This window comes from Rhipicephalus microplus, chromosome 3 (assembly GCF_043290135.1).
Source record: "Rhipicephalus microplus isolate Deutch F79 chromosome 3, USDA_Rmic, whole genome shotgun sequence".
Taxonomy (NCBI): domain Eukaryota; kingdom Metazoa; phylum Arthropoda; class Arachnida; order Ixodida; family Ixodidae; genus Rhipicephalus; species Rhipicephalus microplus.
In genome coordinates this window covers 126,184,342-126,205,632 of record NC_134702.1, presented here as the reverse complement: position 1 = coordinate 126,205,632, position 21,291 = coordinate 126,184,342, and the positions used below count along the sequence as shown (strand labels likewise).

Here is a 21,291-nt window from a genome sequence, read left to right as displayed (position 1 = left end):
GTCACAAAAACGATCTAAAATAATGGACCGGCATCAAATGAGGCACCTTGTCGAAACATGATATTGCTGTATAGAAAACAGCTCACCTAGGACAAGGCCCCACTATCATCACAAACCATGGTTATAAATGCGCATGGTACCTTACCAGCGCGTTCAAATTTCATTGCGCTCGGCAGCACTGGAGCTTTCTTTCCCTATTTACCCCTTTATTTAGATGGTCACACATGTAACTCCAACGACACTTGCGAGAAAACTCTGAAATTGGCTGAACAATCAATGCTCGTAAGCTCGAGTGATTGGCCATGGCGCGTACCGGAACATTGTCGGGCGACTCGTAGAGACGTTCTGGTGTGAGAGCTGCAAAAGGGGAAAGTTTTTACCAGTCTATGAAATAAAACATTGTTATCCATTACGAATCTATACATGTCAACGTACAGAAAAACTCCCTTTGGTGAAATATTCCGTACAGGGCTCTAATGCCTCGTGCGACACTGCGAGTCCACTAGATCTGTTGCTGCTGTCGCCTCCGGTATAACCTGAGCAGTGCGAACCTCTAAGAGAAAGCTTGATGTTGTGAATAAGGTCAACTTACTGCGGTGAAGCATCCGATTAAGCTGTTTGGGACATATTTTCCACGAACAGCGCACAAAAACACAAGTTCACGACAAACACGCTGTTTGTTGTCCTAGTTCGCTCTAAAAATAGATGCCGTTGTCCCCGTAAGTCACTGATAACACCACATCGAACAAACACGAAGGCGCTCACAAAAGTGATGGCTTTGCCGCCACTTAGACCGCAGCAAACGGCACATCCTCCTTGCATGGCTGGGCGATGGCTGAAGCCATCCACAGATAGCTTGTAGTTCTCGGTGACACAGCGAACGCTTTGCGTGTCAGGAAGCAACACTCACCTAGCATTCGCACACCGCCACAAGTGATGACAACACCAACCGGTTAGTGAAGCGCTGTTGTCGTGTGCTTTCTCGTGTTTTCGTGCTTTTTTGTGCGCTGATCGTGCGCTGATCTGTTGGTCACGGCATACCTTCGTGGAGTGGTGCACTAAAGGTACAGGCCAAAAAAAGATTGAGGAGGAGTGGTTGAGTGTTAGATGAAAAGGATTTAGCATGTTGAGGCAAAGGGATTGGTTAGTTTGCAGCTTCCACTAAATGGCACCATCTCCGCTGTACAGTGAAGGATAAGAACAATAAGTATAACTGCATGAGGCGTAGCAACTCAGTAGCGTAGCGTAGCAGCTTAGTTATAATGCAGCAGCTCGAGAGCTTACAAACCGGGCGCCATCAAGACAGCTGCCCAATTCAGACGATGCACCAGCAGAACGACTAAAATATACTGACACGCTTCAACATTACCGACATTACATTATGTGTTACCCCACCGCAGTAGTCAAGTGGCTAAGGAACTCGGCTGCTGCCCTTCAAGTCGCAGGAACGAAAACCGGCTGCAGCGGCTGCATTTTCGATGGAGCTGAAAATACTATAGGCCTGTGTGCTCAGATTTGGGTGCACGGTAAAGAACCCCAGTTGATCGAAATTTCCGGAGCACTCCACTATGGCGTCTCTTATGATGAAATGGAGGTCTCAGGACAATAAATCCCACATATCAGTCACTCAAATTATCAAGTCACTTGTGGTCGTCAGAATCCCTTTGAAGACTACGCTCTCAACCTAGATCATGACGATTCCTGACGGTTGATTCAGACTAATTCGTTCATCTGCCTTTATGTGCTTCATTTTTTCCACCCCACGAAATATTCCTGACACTTCCCTATTATGAAGCGAAGATCACGGTATATCGCTGCTCCTGGGAATTTACACAACCACGCTACCGTTCGATTCCTTCAACCTCTCATTGCTCCTGGGATAATGATCTGACCTCTCAGAACCAAAGGAGCAGCGTCCGCTTGCCCAGCGGGCATGTGGTTCGGCACGAGCCAAATAGTTCCTACTTTGCGGGCTCTGCTCAACGCAGATAGTTATTAGCCCCCCCCCCCCCCCCCCCCCATAGATAGGTATTTTCTTTTTCTCTTTCTCAGTGCGCCATGTGAGCAGGATATTTATTCCTATAGTGCCCTTGAGGTCTGACATTGAGCCACCATAATAACGTGACCTTACCCACAGAGAGAGGCAAATATAGGTGTGGAGATGATAGGCACTTTACCTAATGTGGAAGGCGTAACAAAAAAAAGGATATCTTGTATTTGTTTAGCCACATGTTTTAGTGACGGCACAGCAACTTTGAGCCATTTAGTATTGTTACAGGAGCGTCATGTGACAATGTGCTAAACTTTGCAATAGCCAGAGCGTGAGCCACCTCGTCTGCCAATTCACTGTCAGTCCTGCGAAGTGCCAAGTGTGGCAGACGCCCAAAAGGGCCTTTGTGTCATCTGTCACGTTGTCATGTTATCTAGATGCTAATGACGCCAAAAGAATGAGAAGACTATGAAAAATCTTCATTAAAAAACAAACAATTATGAGAACCCCAAGTAGCAAAAATATATGACAAAATAAGCTTCTTCGCCCAATACATACACAACCTAAAAGGATATTTTCAGTACAGGTTCGAGGCCTGACGTGGTGGCGGCTCCGGAGATGGTTTGTCGAGGCACGTCACGTCTAAAAAGTCCGTTGCACCACAGGTGCAGTGCCTCCGGCTACACCGTCGGGTCCCTGCGCTATTACACAACTGCAGCGTCGGGTCTCCGCAGCGGCTGCACAGCACCTCCTTGTGATGTACACTCCACGAAGCCAAGCCACAGGACATCTTTCGCGTCCTCATAAAGATGCCGTCACTCAGCCGAGCCCCTTTCCTGGTCTCACCCCACAGCTCACAGGGCCTTGCTGAGAAGGCATGGGCACCTGGCTATGAGCTCTGCTGCCTGACTTTCGTCGAATGCCATGCCGCTGTCACCACACGTCTGCCTCTTGCCGTTCCCAGCCCCCTCTCTCCTCCTCTTCTCTTCCCGGCCAGGTCGCCTCTCGTACATTTTTCTTAGCGTCTTCTTCGTCTTCTTTGTTCTACGCTGCTTCAACGTATGATCTTCCTCTTCCTTTTTTCTTTATTTATAGTGTTCTTTTCGCTCGTTTCTTCTTTCTCTTCTCTCAACTCTACCACCAGGTGACATGTTCATGACAGATGTGTAAACCTATGCTCTACTTCTATGGTTAGCACGTCGCTTCCTCGTAGATAACTTGCACGCTTCCGGTGTCATCAACAAGCCGCTTGTCGTGGCCGGAACTCGGGCATGTCGACGACCGGCAAGCCATTGGGTTTTCATGTTGCGTGAAATCAGAGTCACTTCATTTAGAGTACGAAAAGAAGTAACAAGTTTATGTCGTGGTACCTGATTAGGCTTTTGATGTATGGTCTATTCAAGAGCAGAAAAGATGCCACAGACGCTAACTGTCTGCCTAATTGAGCTGAGCCTGCACCAGTTTTCTTACGGCGTTATGGATGCCGTAAGGAAAGCGCAAACCACTTTAAACTCTATCTGTAGGTGGATGTTCAACTTTATGGTTGGTGGAAGTGCGAAATTATGATTAAAAAGCGAAAGGTTAGCCGGCTAACAATGAGTGTTTGCGTTTAGCGGAGGATATCCTTCTCACTTCTCTTACGTGCCCTATTTTATCCTAGATGATGGTATATAAAGGTCACCGTAATCTTGAACCTAGACACACCTCATGCCCGCTAATCCGTGATAAATTTTGTTAAGAGAAGCATCAAAGAAAGGCGTAAAAAATGATGCTTCAACATCCGTGTCACAGCAAAAACTTGAAAATACGGCTGTGGCAAAGCATTCAGATACCTGACAGTTTGTCAACTCCACTTTAAGCAAGAAACCAATATTACGGAGCAGTTATTTCTAGAAATAACGTTGATCATGCCAAGTGTAATGTCTTGATTGTATTCCGAGAGGTGCTTCACTAAATGACCTAACCCACTAAACCACTGTTTTCGCAGCTGTCTCTAGGTGGCCAACATGAAGTTTTGAACGATGTGCTGGACTCTGAGACCCTTGCTGACTTCGAAGGAACCAAGTTTGCTTATGCGGCCTACGACGCTTTGCCGGAAGAAGATAGGAGTGTTAAACTTGCCGGCTTTATCGCGTCATCGGACCAACTGTTCTTTATTAACTTATGCGCGGGATGGTGCGCCAAGTACGCCAGTCCAGGAAAAAACCAAGCACCATACCGGTCACGGTGTATAGTACCACTAAAAAACATGCCTGAATTTTCCCGGGCATTCGGTTGTGATGCAGGGACGCCGATGAATCCGGACGAAAAGTGTACTTTTTGGTAGTGCACGAGTGTCGAAGACGTGGCTCTGTGTGGTAAAATAAAGTAGATTATTCAATTATCTCATGAAAATGAGGAAGTCATAATGGCTGGAGGATTCGTCAAAATTTAGGGTGGACCGGCGGCATGGCTTTGGGTGGAGCGAACGTTTTTCATTGGGTTGTAACGAACCGTACCTTCCTATTTAATTTTTCATCAGACGTAACAAAGGCAGGGAACAGCTTCCTGCTGTACTCCGGTAAAAAATTCTGCCCCACCAACTGTTAGGGAGATATATACCATAAAGGTAGCAGCTTTTCAGATTAAAAAAAATCTGGGCCGAAACAATAGATTCTATGCGGGATGCCTTGAGATGCATAGACTTGTATTTCTGAGACCAAAATAACGAACAACTTTGATGAAAACAACCTTAGTTTATGCGTGCACAGTTTCGTTGTTTTATTGCAATCGACTCTACACTGATAGCTTTTTGTTTACAAAAAATTTCGCCTTCTTTTCGATTGATTATTGCTCCATCGAGACATTTATTACAGTCAATAAAGTGTTTTGGTAGCATTGTTTAAAACTCAATCTAAGCAGGTTTATTAGAGTTTCGCATTGAAAACTGTTATCTGATAACGAGAGTTGGGTACATATTCTTGTGCCGCCGCCGGCGTCGGTAACGCTATCGCGCAATCTATTAAGATATGAAAAAAGAAGAAGAAAAATTTACAATGCCTGTCTTCATCACTGACGAAGATCTTGTAAAAAAAGTGGCCCCGTTTCTCCTTGTTAATCTGCAAATGTCGTCGAAAGACGATAGTCTAGCTTGTGGAGCGAGTGAACAAAAGACTTATTTGATGTTCTGTGCAAGAAAATCGGTGAATGGTCGTCTGGAGGCGCTGCGTTAGAGTGCATCGAGCGTACAGCGGAGGTGAACGAGCGCATTAAGTCACGTAACACGTGAGACATGAGCGCCATCTGGCAGCTTTTTTTGGAAAACGAAGCGCTGAGCTCTGAGACGGGCGTGCGCGCCCGTCTCATAGGTGATAAGGTAAAGGACACAATGTGACAGGTAGGTGCCACCACAATGTCGTCTTAGCAAAGCGTTGGAAACACTCGCCTTTTCGCGCAAGCGTTACTTTGTCATCGCAGCGTGATAAACGCTACATTCCTTCGAATTACTTACGTATGCCTTTTCTAGTAAAAGACGCACATACAGAAAATATAGGTGTTGTTGTGGTGCCCCAGATATGCGCAATAAATGCTTTTGAATTGACAATCGCACAAGTATGAACGCTGAATCTTGAGCCACATTGGTGGGCCCTGCAGATGGGGTATCGGCTGGGGCCGTTCAGAGTACCTGGTACCTCTAAGCGTGGACAAACAGACAAAAGTACAGACATAGACAGACAGACAGATCAAAATTTTTGCGTCGAAGGTCCTCAAGAAAGACTATCGTCTTTAAAAGAACGAGTCCCTTAAACAGAGGCAAGGTTCCGTGCCTTTGGTCTCATTTTTCAAGATGGCGCAATTGCGGGACCCTGACTGTTAGATACCACCAGCTGTGGCTATTATTCCTTCCTTCCACAGACCACCTACCTAGTGAATGGGTATCAGCCTATCTGTGTTCGCGCCCATCACTCGGAAGGTGAGCGAAATTGGGCATATACACAGCAAGTAAAATTGCAACACAGGCTAGCTTACGCTTTTTAGGCTAGTCCCCACAAGCTTAGACGAGTATGCATGACGATAATTGGGACACGTATGATCCACGGGAATCCCCACTACTTTGTCCAGCATATGTTAGGGAAGGCGAGAACCGTGAGAATTGAAAGACAAAGAGAAGGAAAGTGATAGAAAGCTGTGAGGAAGTTCATAATATAGCCTTGGTTGCAAATGCAAATATTTGTAAAATAGTGATGGAGGAGGCTGGAAGCCAAAAAGGAAGAGACAGGTGAGTGTCGCAAGAGAATCGTATTTGATGAACACGAGAGGGAGAAGAGGTGAATAAAAAGAGAAGTGGTAAGCAAAACGAGATGAAATTGCATCTCGAGTCAACGTTGGCATCATGGTATCGCAGTCGGAAGGCGAGTGTCGTAACTACCTAGCTTTCGAGGCACGTTTAGAAAACAAACACCCATGGGAGCCATACTACGGCGTTGTTATGTGCGAGTGTTCAAACGATAGATAGAACGGTATAAAATGCCGCAGAAAGGAGGTTATACTTCTTGAAGGGAAAAATGTCTTTCAAGAGATTCAAATATCGTAAACAGAATAGAACATGTAAAATAAAATTTCGGAAAAAGAGATGGGATCGAAGAGAAGGGAAGAGACAATGAACTAGAGAGGGAGGTTGAACTTGTAATTGGGGAGCTCAACTGCACCTTTCTGCGCTAACGTTGTCATATCTATGTTTATGCAACCATCTCTAAGCTAGACTTGGCTGATAGTCTTAGAATGGTCTTCTAGGACCGGAGCTTGTTCAAGCTTGTGAACACCAGCGCAAAGAGTCCCCAATTTTTAGGGCAACCTAATCTCCATTTTTCTGAAGTGAGGAACACTTTAGTGGCCCGGGCTGTCGTATGCTCGTCTAATGTCATCGTCGTCTGCTATAGCTTCATGTGACACTCGCAAAACCAGTGTCGCGATCTGGACTTTTCAAATGTGAAACATTTCTTAGTTATCTTCGGCGACTTTGCGCGTATCTATCTATCTATCTATCTATCTATCTATCTATCTATCTATCTATCTATCTATCTATCTATCTATCTATCTATCTATCTATCTATCTATCTATCTATCTATCTATCTATCTATCTATCTATTCAGCTGTCTACGACTTTAAGCTCTCCTGGCCATTTCGATTATGGTATCGACACCATAATTGGTATGGCTCGGTATGGTATGACTGAAATGAGAGCATAAGTGACTAGTCATAACATAGTCATAACATAGAAATCATTGTGTCTGTCATGAATGTCATGATTTACATTTCATGGTCTTGCTGTTTTTGCGCTGGTTTCGCTCACATGACAAGTTGCAAAACTGGTATGGTATGATATGATTGCATGGGGAATAGGAGCGACAGACCTTAACATGAAAATCGTAACACTCGTCATGTAACAACATGACTAGATGCCGCACTGATGATGCGCTCGCAGCCATTTCGCTAGCTTTGCATATACCAAACGTGGTATTACAGGACGTCTATGGATGACGAAGGTATACGACTGGTGCAAACCTGATAATCATGAGATGCGTGTCATGTAAACACATGACTACAAGCTACGCTCATGATACGCTCGTCGCCGTTTGGCTATCTTCACATATATCAAGTTTGGTATCACAGGACGCCAATGAATGACGAAGGTATGTGACTTTTGTGAACATGATAATCATGAGATACGTGTCATGTAACAACGGGACTACACGCTACGCTCACGACGTGCTCGCGGCCGTTTCGCGAGCTTCACATGTACCCAAATTTTATATTACGTGACGTCAACGGATTATGAAGATATAAGACTGCTTCAAACATAATTATCATGACATTCGTGTCATGTAGGAACATGACAACATGCCACGCTCATTCTGTGCTCGTGGCCGTTTCGCTAATTTCAGCTATACCGAATTTGGTATTATGGGACGTGAATTAATGACGAAGGTATGCGACTGGTGCTGTTGTGACGACTGGTGTTATGAGTTCAACCTCATCCACGTTATCAGAAAAAGAATTTTCATACCTATGAGCTCTGAGAATGTGATCTGAGGCATGTGTTTTATACCCTCGTTTTTGTTTTTTGCTGTTTCACCTGCCGGATCATGTGACAGAAAGAATATATGTTTACCAACCCTCCTTTCAAATAAACTTCAGTTGCGAGTAGGCGCTCTTGATCTGCGGAATTTCCTGTTCTAATGTCCGTGTCTGTGTGCGTGCCCTTATTCAGTTAAAAGAACGATAGAATAATGAATGTCAGCCTACTACACAAATGTTATGATTTTTTATGGCGTAGTGAGTACCAGGCAAGTGTGCTTGTAGCAGTTAACCAAAGAGTGCTCAGAAATTATTCTGAAAGAACGCTCTTCTTGCTTGCGCTGTGACTTTGCTGCATGTTCTGTGAGGGCTTAAAGTTTTTTTTGTGTCCCCACCTAGCGACCCACATGCAAAAAAAGCTGTATAACATAGCCATAAAAAGGAAGAAAAAATTATGACAGAGCACGGTAGATTTTATAGGCTTGGGCATTGATTGAATGATTTATAGTTGAGGTTTAACGTCCCAAAACCACAATATGATTATCAGAGACGCCGCAGTCGAAAGCTCCGGAAACTTCGTAGTATTAGGCAGACAAAAACATGTAGAGCATAGCCATGAAAAGCAAGAAGGCACGAAAGGAAAGTGAGAAATACGAGAAGAAGCAAAGGAGAGGGATGAAAATCATATTCCTCTATTCGGCGGCAGGCAAGCAAAACAGTGTCTAGTGGAGGTCTCGAACTGAGCTCAGGTAGCTGATCGCAGCAACAAAAATAACTTTTCTCGACAGCCGGCACCCTGGATACTCCTTTGTTTGTCGAGCTGTTTATTATAACGCTAAATTGTGCTTATTAGGCACGCTCAGAAGAATGCAGCTATGTTTGCCGGTCCTTCTGCACTAAGTCCTGCAGTCCTCTCGAGCAGGCTCAACTGGTCTGTCCAAGGTCTCGTGAAAATAACCACCACTGTTTTCTGTTTAACGGCGAGAACGTCGATCTTTTATATCCAAGGACAGCATTGCTTGTAACTAAAATCTTAGCTTAAATGTCAAGAGCGGTTTCCGTCATTGTATCGTAGCGCCGGGTATGGACAACATAAAGTATCTTACTCACGACCAGGTAAGCGATAGCGGCACCTTTTTACCTTGTGCTTCCCTTCCGCACCACGTGGGCCGACATGTCCTGTATACGATGCTCGTCTGATTCACGTGTCTTTCTCTCGTTTTATTTTGTGGTGTAAATATGTGCACACGTGACGGCAATGAAAGATCACTTGTTAGTCACCAGCCCTTGTCTCTCTGTCTTTTTTTGCTCGTGACATTGGGCTGCCCTTAAAAAGAGTACAAACAATGAGCCAGCTCTAACCAAAGTACTTCTTTTTGCATTATCCTTGTACTCTTTAGTCAATACCTGTTTTTTTCTGAGGCAATGAACAATATACCTAGGCAACAAGCCGTATCTGAAACCACGTAACCGAGTAATGCGACTGAAAGCAATATAAAATTGCATAAATTTCGGAACTAAATGACTCTATGTCATATCACGAAGCGACTTGTACGTGAAACAACTCGCGCATCATAGCGTAACAACTAGTAACAGACTAAAATCGCGTAGCATCATTTGACTACTTACTCAGCTAATAGCCATAGATTACGTACCTTTTCACATGACAAAACTTACATAACACTGACTAAGAATTATGCATGTAATATCAGTGTTACAGTGATGTAATGTCAGTATAATATTGCGTAAAGAATTATCTCCTCGCTGAAATTATGTAAAATACCGTAACAACAAAACACGTGTACAAATTTGCGCAACATCACCTAACAGCTATTCACGTGGCATGTCACCACCATAAACCAGATAAGAACAATTACCGTGACAAATTCCCGTGAGAAAGCAGTATAGCAAGTGACGAGATATCTTCTAGCTTATAACAACGCGAGAGTCAGTCCCGAGAAAAAAATCAAGTAACATATTTTCATGTGTTTTAAATCACGTAAGAAAAAGTAAACACTAGACAGCTGATTGAAGTCGCATCCTATGAAAAAAATTGGCAAAACCCATTTACAGTGGGAATTGATGATATGCGAAGCAGAGATGAGAAATGTTACGTCTCTTTAAAATCAGCCGAACGTTACGAGGTGGAGGTAAATTATGCCGTACATGACTTCAGTGTCATGATTATCAAGTTTGCAGCAGTCATATGCTTTGTCATCTATTGACGTCATGTAACACCAAATTTGGTGTTACGTGATGTGGAGCTAGCAAAACGACCGCAAGTGCATCGTGAAGGGCTCAATATACTCCAATGTAGCGCTGACGCGCGCGCACGCTGGGCCCAGCGACGCTACGTTAGCAAAACGCGAGCACTTATAGTCTGATGCCAGGTGCGACCAGCGTCCGTCGGTGCGGCCCGACGGCCACCGGCGCGAAATGCGACATGCTGCATTTCGCGCCGATGCGTTACTTTGACAACAGTGCGTCTCCCTCTTTTCAGGACGGCGGGACACCGGACGCACTCAAACGTACATGCATCAAAGTAACGTGGAGCTGCACGCACCTGCGAGTATATTGCAGGACCAGTACCTGGCGTGGCAACGCCGGCGTGACGCAACGAAATGAACGCCGGCGAGCACGTGCATCGCGTCACGTCGAAATGTATTGGCGTCTTGAATGTGGCACGTAATCATGTCTCAGATGACACATATCTTATGATTATTATGTTTGCACCAACCACATACCTTCGTCATCCATTGGCGTCAAGTATAGCGAGTTTGGTACATGTGAAGCTAGTGAAACGGTCGCGAGTGCATCAGGAGCATTGAATGTAGTCATGTTATTACATGACACGCATCTCATAATTATCATGTTTGCATCGGTCACATACCTTCACCATCCATTCATCTACCCTAATACCAAATTAGGTATATGTGACGCTAGTGAAATGGCCGCGAGCGCATCATGAGCATGCATATTGTTATGGTGTTACATGACAGTCATGTCATGATTTTCATGTTAGGGTCTCTTGCTTGTGTACGTCATGCAATCATGTCATACCATACCAGTTTTGCAGCATGTCATGTGAACGAAACCACCGCAAGAGTTGCAGGACCATCAAATGTAAATCATGACATTCTTGAGATACATATCATGATTTTCATGTTATGACTAGTCAAATATGTTCTTAATACAATCATGTTATGCATTGGCAAGTTTGGTATTGATACCATTATGGAAATGGACAGGAGATCTAAAAGTCGTAGGCGGCTACATAGATAGATAGATACGCTCAAAGTCGCCGAAGTTCGCAAAAGAATGCTTCGCATTTAAAAACGTTTAGCCATGTGAGAAGTCATGACCCTATTGAGAAAAAAACAATATGTGCGCATAGTTTCTAGGCGGACGTTTTCCAGCACCACCCATCATTATAGTGGAATAATGTAGTGAGTGAATGCTGGAAAACGTCCGCCATGGTGTATAGTGGGATATGGTAGATGCTGCAGTGCCAGTGACATCTGAGCGTGAAATAGCATCAGAATCACCGTGAAGAGCTGCCACAAAATTTAAAACATAATTCTGCAAAAAACGATGTAAAATGCACCCGTAAAAATACAGGCACAAGCAACTTGCGGATTCTGATTCAAAGGCACTAACCACTGCGCCATACCAACATAACTAAGCAAACAAGGTAAATAGCTTGTTCGCATACTTACTGGCAGCTCAACATTAGTTTTCTTTGTCGCATAGTTGACCTAGACGAGGTCAGCACCTGCTACTAAAACGTGCACATTTATTAAAGACAAGCACCTGCTGCCTGCAACGGTTGCCACTGCGGCAATGACACCAGCGCTATGTTTTTTTTTACTATTCACAACCACAAGAAAAAAAGACCAAGTGGACTGGGAAGCAGGTATAGCTTACTGGCGGGATCTGCCAAGTTTAATATCCGCTTCTCGCTAGTTCTGAAGAGGGCGACATCTGTTCAGCCTTTATGGTGCTGCTAGGCTCATTCCATAGATACACCCACCTAGTTGATTGAGCATTAGGATGCTTTTCGCGCAACGTACAGGGCAGTCGTACCAGCGCACTGCTGTAGCTCTATCGTTAGCAACAACTACGTATAGCGAAGAGTCCGACGGAATCCCATCTGGTCAGGGACAAACAATGTGCAAAGTAACAACAACGCCGACCAAGGTGAAAAACACGAAAGTTAAAAAGACGTTTCGGCTCCCCACACGGGAATTTTGTTCACAGTGTCAACAAGGCTCCCGCACTGTGAACAATGCTCCCGTCGGGGAGCCGAAACGTCTTTTTAACTCTTGTGTATTTCACCTTGGTGGGCGTTTTGTTACTTTGAAACAACTACAAAACGGCTTGGCCAAAGCGAGTGCAGTGCGCCGGAAGCATTATGCTATGATATTTGTTCAGAAATCATACGAATTCCCAAATCTGTCTTCTTGCATAAGAGCCAGAGAAGTGCCGTTGAGTCCGTCTGGCGGCTGCCGGTGAGGGGGGACCTACGTTCTCTGGAAGTGCTGAAATCCCGACACATTGATGTTTGTTGCTTCTTTCGCGGACACCATAACCAAAAAATGCTTCATTTAGTTTACCTTATGCCATGTGTGTGTGTTGTATTGTCATTCTTACTTGTCAAAATTGTGTATTTCGAAACCCAGAAGCGCAGATAAAACAATTGTGCGACCAGGGTCAGCAGGCCTAACCTTTGCTGGTAATCATGGCGGGAAAACACGTGGTGTAAAGATTTCAGCTCAGTGCACTATACATACATTGCGCGTCATTATAAGCCCACCCATTATAGGCTCACTGTTTTTCATCATTATCACAATAATGGGCATAGCTTTCCAGCTTGGTACACCACGTGGCTTACCATAATAAGCACTACCAATCATCTGCTTAGTGCTTGCCAGCATTAACGCAATGGTGGGAAGAGCTTTTCAGCTTGGTACATCACGTGGCCCACCAAGATAAGCACACAGAAATGCGTTAGCAGTAGGGTCATGACAGTTCAGTGGGAGAATAAAAACGTCGTACAAATGAATATTTCCCAAGTAATGCTGCCTGATTTAATTCATCGAATTATAATTCACACGCTGCGTTACGCTCAACAAATCATCTCCAAAACATCCCCTTTTTGTAGCAAGACCTACAGTCTCCCGACTTACCCTATTCCACAAATTGTACCACAACTTCTCCCACTTGCATAGAACACAGTTACTTCCAGCCTCTCAAACTTCTCGCCGATGGTTCAACTCCAACAGCGTTCAACACCTTCATGATTCGACCCTTTTATTCAACAATTTTTTTCTGCCAGCCACCAACAAAGTCTATAATTGCCTTCCTGAAGTCATTGTCCTCGAGACGAACTAAAGAAGTGAGGCAATATATAGGCACGCTTTTTTCTTAGTAACTTTAGCTGTGCATTTTTATAATTGCTTGCAGTATCATGCACTTTTATAACTGCTAAAATTGTTTTATTGGCTTGTTTGAAGCATTTGTGATTGCTTTATGTGGAGGCCCTATGTTGTAATAGCTTTCCCAGTTGAAAGTCTCACCAGAATGTGCCTGGTGTGTTCTAATGTGATCTGGCTGATACACCCGAAAACACTGGCTTGTTGTCGTGTATACACCAGCCTGGTGTGCTGTGCTCAAGTGGGAACACTGACTGACTGTGGTGTGTACCAGTGGCATGTGTTCTGGCATGGAAGTTGACACAGTGTAGTGTGTCTTTGTGGGAATGCCGACAAAACCTGGTGTGTTCTGTTGGGACATGTTCTGGTGGAGTGTGTTCTGGTGGGAAGACCAAACCAGTGTGGTGTGTTCTGGTCGGTTGTGTTCTGTGAACTCAAGAAATATATTTTGTGCTTGGGGCCTGGACTGAGAATTCTCTTCAACCGAATGCACTTGAACTCACACTTCTTAATTTTTTTCCTCAGCCAGACTCACTCTGAAAATCACCAAAATATTATACAGCCAGTCACTCTCAGACTCGTGGCTCAATAATTTTCAGTGAGTTGGCTCACGAGTACGTTACCTTTTAGTTAGCTTTCCTAATTTATGCACGGTGTGAATGCTGTAGTTTCCTTGGCAAGTACTATTACTTCTCACAAATACCGATGAAACCAGGAAACACGTACAACAAAACTTGGTTTCATTTCGAAGTTTTTGTTGCCCTGGAGAATACGCTAGGCCCTTGAAAAACAAATACTAAAGTCATCTTGGCCCATGCATCTTAATTAGGCACCGCCGCATTATGGAAAGCATAATGTCATGCTTCTTGCACTACAATATCAAGGACTGTTGCATACCTTCATTGTTTCCCAAGCTTTATGAAATTGCCCACATGCGTAAGACAAGCACCGTAATAGAGCTTGTCACATCGATATAGAACAGTTAACTTTATTTGCAAACTCTGTGTCTGTGTGCAACCAAAATTGCTCTTGGTGCACCTGCATGTTCATTCACCCTTCACTGTTTACATTAAACACGTACAATATACAGCGATCTACTCAGTGCTTGTCACTGTCCTCTTGTCACTTATACATAAGCCACACTGTCCATGTATCACTATAATAACACAAACTCGATATCAAACCCAACATTTTTAAGGAAGGGGAAACAGAAAATATTCTGAGGAACCGGTTTATTCAGCCAGGCTTGAGCTAAATCAGAATAATGATGATACTTACAGATGATGAAGATGTACAGGTGATGATGATATCTAAAGACAATGAAGAGTCATTCACTTGTTGCGCTCACACTAATTCCCCCACGTGGTGAAAGCGGCCACCTGGTCGCTTTAGAGTATTATGAAATGCGTCGCGTATGAGGCTTTAAATTGAAAGACTCTGTCCCTCGGCAAAGATGATCAGGATTAGTGCTAAGAGAAGAAATGCAGTAATTGACAGGAGATGTCTGTTCGACCACTGTGAACGGCCCAATGAAGCGACTGATGAATTTGTCTCACAAGCCGCGGACGCGCAGTGGAGTCCATAGAAGAACTTCGTCACCAGGGGAAAAAGTCAAAACATGGCGAGACGAGTCGTAGCAAGAGCTTTGAGAGAGGCCGGTGTTTATGCGGGCCAGGAGACGGCTGTGCGCGAGACGAGATAAAAAATCTCCAGAGAAAGGAGCCGTCGAAGGTGCAGGGGCCGAAAGTACCGAGACGTCCAGAGCGAAACTCGGCGAGTGACCAAGGACGAGAAAAATTGGAGAAAAGCCGGTAGTGCGTTGAGCAGCCGTATTATAGGCGAAGGCCACGAAGGCTAGAAATGCATCCCAAAATATTAAGTGCGCTCCAAACAAATACATATTTCTGGCACCTCATTTTTTTCAGAAGCAACAATACAAAAACTGTTGAAGTTCGTAGTACTCCTTCAGTGTTAATATTTACCATAAATTTAGTCTGTTTTCTTATAGTCTATTTCTCCTTTATTCTTTAGTTCATTTTGACCTTGTATCTTCTAATATGAGTCATCAGTGGCAATTCAGTAAGCACTAATTCATTGAAAGGCAAGTCACATGACGTATTTTTATCAAAATAACGTCCTGTGAAAAAGATTGTGGGCTAAGACCAAAGATCCCCTACAGTAGCTTATGCCTCTCATCAACAAGTATTTGAATGGAGTATAAACTGTGATGCACTGAAGCATGTGGATGGGCACAAGCATGAACATAAGCTGACATAGGACTAATAGTAATGAAGTTCTGTAGGCAGGACCATAGGTCGACAGAAAAGTGAAGCTCATGCATGCTCACTTAGAATTAAATTTTGTGCTTATGGCTGACTCGAACTCATCTTCCAAATTTTTCCGAAAAGAACTCTTGGATTGAAGCTTCCCAAAATGTTATTCCCCCAAACTTATTCCGACTCAGACTTTCTGCTTGATCTGAATAATAGTTAGCTGGCTCATGGGTAAGCTTGCTGACCTATGTATATACCTCTCTGTATGTAATATTCGTTTGCACAAACCACATCTTGATATGGCACAACACAGCTAGCCTAGCCAGGTGATTTCCTGATCATCAATGAACACAAGGCAGTCTTACAACTTACTGTGAACACGAAATCTGTACACATTGTGGAACTGATGAACGGAAAAAGGCACAGAAACCGAAGCCATGCAGTAGTGTGTATAGTTTATTTCAAAATACAAAGTTAGTTTTACTAACACAAAACTTTTTACGGCACTTGATATGTACCAGATACTAAATAATCTGTCGTAATATACTTGCCACCGGAAACTAATAAAATAAAATATTTCAAAAATTCAACCAGAACACTGTACAAATTATGTATTTGAATACGGAAACACCTAAATTCTGCATTGCATTGTTTCGTTCTCTTCTGACAACATCATATACAAAACTAGATTTAAAGCAGTCAGTAGTACTAAGTTCGTGTGTATGTCTCGTGCATGGCAAACACATATCTGTATATATGCGTGAGGGACAATATGACTTAGCATCCTAGGTCTAATGACAGAATTTTATATGGTGTTCACGAGTGCAGCATATTCAATGTGAAGAACAACAAAATAATGCAAAAATGTCTTTGATTCTTTCTGTACGTAAAGATTCGCCTTCTATGACACAAGGTCCTACTGAATGTAATGTTAACAGGTGTTGCATAATAGAAATAGAATACATTTATAAATTTCATCCACTTACACGAGGCCTCAAATACTTGAGAAATTATAAAAGTAGCACAAATGAGATGCCTTAGAGTTTGTGAAATCTGCATTCAAAGGTGAGGATGCGAAAAGTATCAGTTTGTTTTTTCAGCATGAAATGCAAGGCCAAGCCTTCAAGGGCCCTAGACAGTGTACTAGAAAGTCTCAGTGCACCTTGAAAAATTAAGTACACGTTAGCATTAATTCACACTGTACCCTCAAGCCACCACATGATACAAGCTTTTTATTACATCCTCACCCAAGCTGAAAATATTGACACATTTTCACGGTGGCTATGTTGTTGACGTACAAGCAGCCATTTTGTTTGTTTGTCCCAGACATCATCAACACTTCCCATACTGGTGCACGGGGCCACCAGAACCGCACTATCAGGACAGCATCACATGGTTCACCAAGCTAAGTTAACATTATCTGCCTTTCTCATGTTCCACACTAGCTCATAGTCATCTCCGTATAAAGAGTAAATGTATGGCCGAGTTGAATGAGCTTTTAAATTTGGTGTTTGTACCGCTTTCAATAGACGCAAACTTTTTTTCAAGATATTGCGATATGAATTTTCAGCAAGGCACATGTGTGCGTTGCAGTATAGTTGTTAAAATAAAATCAACAACAAGCACAAAGCTTCCAATCTGCTTACAGAAACGTCACAAGACATTACTGCTGAATTTCATATTATTGGATCCAAGATCAGCATCACCAATGGTGACTTGCTTATCTTCAGGAGCTTTTTGACTACTTTCCGAATCACCGTGGACTTCAATGAATGCTAGAAAAAAATTATCCCATGAACTTGGTTCATCTTTGAGCCCAACAATGTCCTTAGGTAGCTCATTTGAACTTACCTGCATAGAAAAAGAGATACAAAACTTTAGTAAGGCAATCGAAGAGCGTTTGGTTGTAGTGGCCACCTTAGTGGGGTGATGATTGAACCACAAGGACGTTGACGACTTCACCCCTCGGGAAGCCAACCGTTCTTAAAGGGAGCCAAGATGCGAAGATCAAAGGCTGCCGCTACAACACCGTACTTCAGAATACGACAGGAGAAGTAAAATTCAAAATTCCTCATTACATGGTCTGCGTATTGTGTGCGCATGTTTAATCTCTTTCTTGCTAGCCTTATCCGAAAAGAACCCCCCCCCCCCCAAAAAAAAAACTTGCAACGTGCTCAACCATGCCGTGTTTAACCAATCAGGCCATGTCCCAGAGGGCTTGCTGACCGCTAGGTACATGTAACCTGCGTATAGAATACTGCCCGCAAAACTTGCAGGTGTAGCTTTGCGAGCGTCATGTAAAGGGAGACCGCGAGAGGTTGGCTCAAAAGGCACGCGCAACACTAACGCAAAGCTTTGCGTGCACTGTGCTAAGACTGCGTATAGAACAGCATTTGCTCACGCTGAGCTGCCGTCGACACAAGAGAGACATGTCAGTGGACGGTATGCGTTGCGCAGTGTGCAAATTCATGGAATCATGGTTTGCGATGATTGTTTTGATCTAAGTGAAGATACAATAGTATTCAGGTGACTTGTCGAATACCGCAGTTAATGGTGACGAACTTTTCCCAAATGGAGTGAGCGCGACAGGTGCAAATGACTGATTGTTATTGTTGAACTATTTTCAAGTACTGCAGCCCAGTGCAGAGCTATTATAGTAGTTGAGTTCATAAATAAAATAGGAAAGAATAACGATAACGTCAAAAGTTCTTCAACAGAACAAACATCGTTAAACTTTGAGCATAACTGGGTACCAAAGGAAAGAAATAAACCATATACATCTTTTTTATAAACAATATTGCTCAAAAAGAGTGGATTTGAACATATTATTACATAATAAAATGGCCTTAATATAGTTCTTATGTCTAGTTGGAAGAGTATTAGCGTACGCGATGTAATTATCGCTAAATATGCAACATATGTTCTTCTATGCGCTGCACCACAGTGCTCATGCTTCAGAAAAAGCTCGAAACAAGCATGCGACCTGCGAATCCTGAAGCTTACCAGCTTTTAGGTTGTTTTAGTACCACTCATAAATTATTTTGCTCCATGTGAATTTAAATATTTCTTCAAGGGTTTGTTCGTTAGCAGTTAATGTCTGCTAGTCAAGTGTTTCCAGCTCAAATGTGCAAGCTCCCCTGTGAGTTGACATCACCCCTGTTTATGTTCTCTTTGTGTCACTCATCATGCACGCCTCATCTTTTGATGCTATCACCATTGCCTAATCTTCCCAAACAACATGGTCAGCGCAGGCCAGTCAAGAAAAAAAAGATAACGTGACTCTCTCCGTCATTGCCATGCCACTTTGAGGCTATATTTAATGCCTTGCTTAGTGAGAGCGTAAAGTACTCCCATTTTTATGCCTAATAACTTCAGATTTTTGTTGCGGGAGCTACATTGGCTACATTATGGCCGTTTTGCTGCATTTGATAGTTGCATCACTCACCGCGTCATCTGGCGTGCTACAGATGAGAAACAAACCACATTGCAACTGGATTTACAATTAAAAGTCAACATTGTTTGTGTGTGTTCAACTCAATTGTGTTGTTCAAACTTAACATAAGAGGGGCTGGCATTGCATCGTAAATATAGAAGCAGCAGCTCGGTCCGAATCGTTGGCAGATACAAAATGTGAGTCGAAGCCATGGGCCTAAAGGAGCCATCGAGGTCACAACGAAACCAAAAAGGGGCAGCGAGCAAGGACACCGAGGAAGAATGAGCCACATGCCTCGAAAAGCGTTGCCATGCAGAGAGCCAGTCTGAAAACAATAGACAGGTTTAGTGGGCATACGCAACATATCTGTGGATGCAGCCTGCCAGTCATTTCGTAAGGCAGGCTGTGTTCGCAAAGCAGCTGCGGATGCTAGCTAAATTTCTCCAATAAGAATACCTGTACCTCTCGCTACACACCCAGGCATATTTGAATTAGGTCACAGCTATTTTTAAAAGCGGAATTCCAGGCCAAATCAACCAGAGTGTTTTCTAGCATCAAGAATAAGCCTGAAAAAATTACCATAAAGTTTGAAACTCGTCCTGCTTGCTTACAGGGCTGTGTTATCACTTATTGATACCGGTTCACCTGTGGGCAGTTAGTGCAATAAGTGGGGCCTTGTTTGCTAAATCTTGGCCATTGGGGCACTGTACCTATTAGGTAATGTGTGTCACAAACGAGCTCTCGAAAGATAACGCGCTGCTGAATTCTCGCGACCAAGCGCCAGAGAGACGGCTCAAAGTCAACACTATAGAAGAAAACAACCATCCAAAGACTCCACGGGTGCACCATCTCTCCCCCTCAGAAGCGTAGTTTTGCCCACAAACCTCCTCGCATCGGCTGCCGAGTAAGCCCTGGAAAGATATGGAAGGAAAGAGGCGTGGTGATGTAGAGTCACGTCACGTGCCACAGATGGTCCTCGAAACGTCTCGCGCTTTCCCCAACCTTGGCTCTGCATCGCGCCGACGAAACGTTTAGAATTTTCTGGAATCTAGCGCGAAAGGTATTCAAGCGAGCAGAGGATAAGGAAGATCAGGAGAAGAGGAAAGCTTGCGCCCGTGTGCGTAGGCAGGGGATGAAAGTTTTACGCAAGTGTGCGTAGGGTGATTCCGTCGTGTAGGCCAAGGCTTCTGTCCTCAGTGACAAAGCAAGTAATGAAGAGGACTACCGCCTGAAGGATAAAGGCTGGTGCTGCCAGCAGAATTATAGTGTGAGCCTACCTCCTGAGAGCGACGACGCGCCCTGCAATCGCAATGCCTGGGAAGCCGACGTGTTACCGGCGAAGAAGTTTGGTGCTTGGAGAGCGGCCGATTGAAGACGCGAGGTTTTCTGGAGGAGAAACTTCGGGGGCAGCGGATCGACAACAGCGCTGGACTTTGAGTGAGTTATTCTTGGAAGAGTATCATTCAGACTTTGTGCCGAGGACTTTGCACTGAACACATTTTCGAACTCTTTCGTATTTAAGTGTCTTGGTTGTTCGCTGCATGTGATTGCAATGTAGCTCATATGGTTGTTTGTGTCCGCTGTTTCGAGTGTAGCTGGTTGTACTGTGCAGTACTTTATTTGAGTGGTAACATATCGTATTCAACTACTGTTGAGTGTGCAAATTTGTGTATCGTTTGATCTGCCATATTTTAGAATATAATTTTGTCATGTTTATACACTCTCGGCTCTTACTCATTCTTTGGACAGCAGCCAGCGTCTGCTGGCGTGCCAAATAGGACCACTTCTAAAATGTCCGCACTTTCGTGGTGCAGTTCAGGGGGCCGATACTTCGGCCTTGGAATAACCCCGGTGATCGCCTCCCTAATTAACGGGATCTGTGACAATGCAACACCACAAGTGCTCAAGAAGCTCTTGCTGCTTATCTCAAGTAATTAAATTGTCCAGGAAATGTTCCACATTTTGTTTTTGAGTGTATGTATTGAAAGTAAATTTTGTAAGGTTCAGCAGTGTATGTTTCAAGATGATAGTCTTTCTTGGAGACCTTCGACGCAAAAATGCGTCGAAGGTCATCCGGTATCATCCGGTACTTGAAACGGCCGACC

The 21,291-nt window shown here is 43.8% G+C and overlaps 1 protein-coding gene across 1 annotated transcript in view; it reads left to right on the top strand.

Annotated features, from left to right (window-relative positions):
* Positions 1 to 4,356, top strand: part of LOC142803336 (neprilysin-1-like) — a 61,518-nt gene extending 57,162 nt beyond the window's left edge. The window contains exon 5 of the mRNA XM_075888452.1: positions 3,978 to 4,356. Within this exon, the coding sequence (XP_075744567.1) occupies positions 3,978 to 4,316 (339 nt within the window). The 3' untranslated portion in view covers positions 4,317 to 4,356. The remainder of the gene's footprint in view (positions 1 to 3,977) is intronic.
* Positions 4,357 to 21,291: the final 16,935 nt, after the last annotated feature.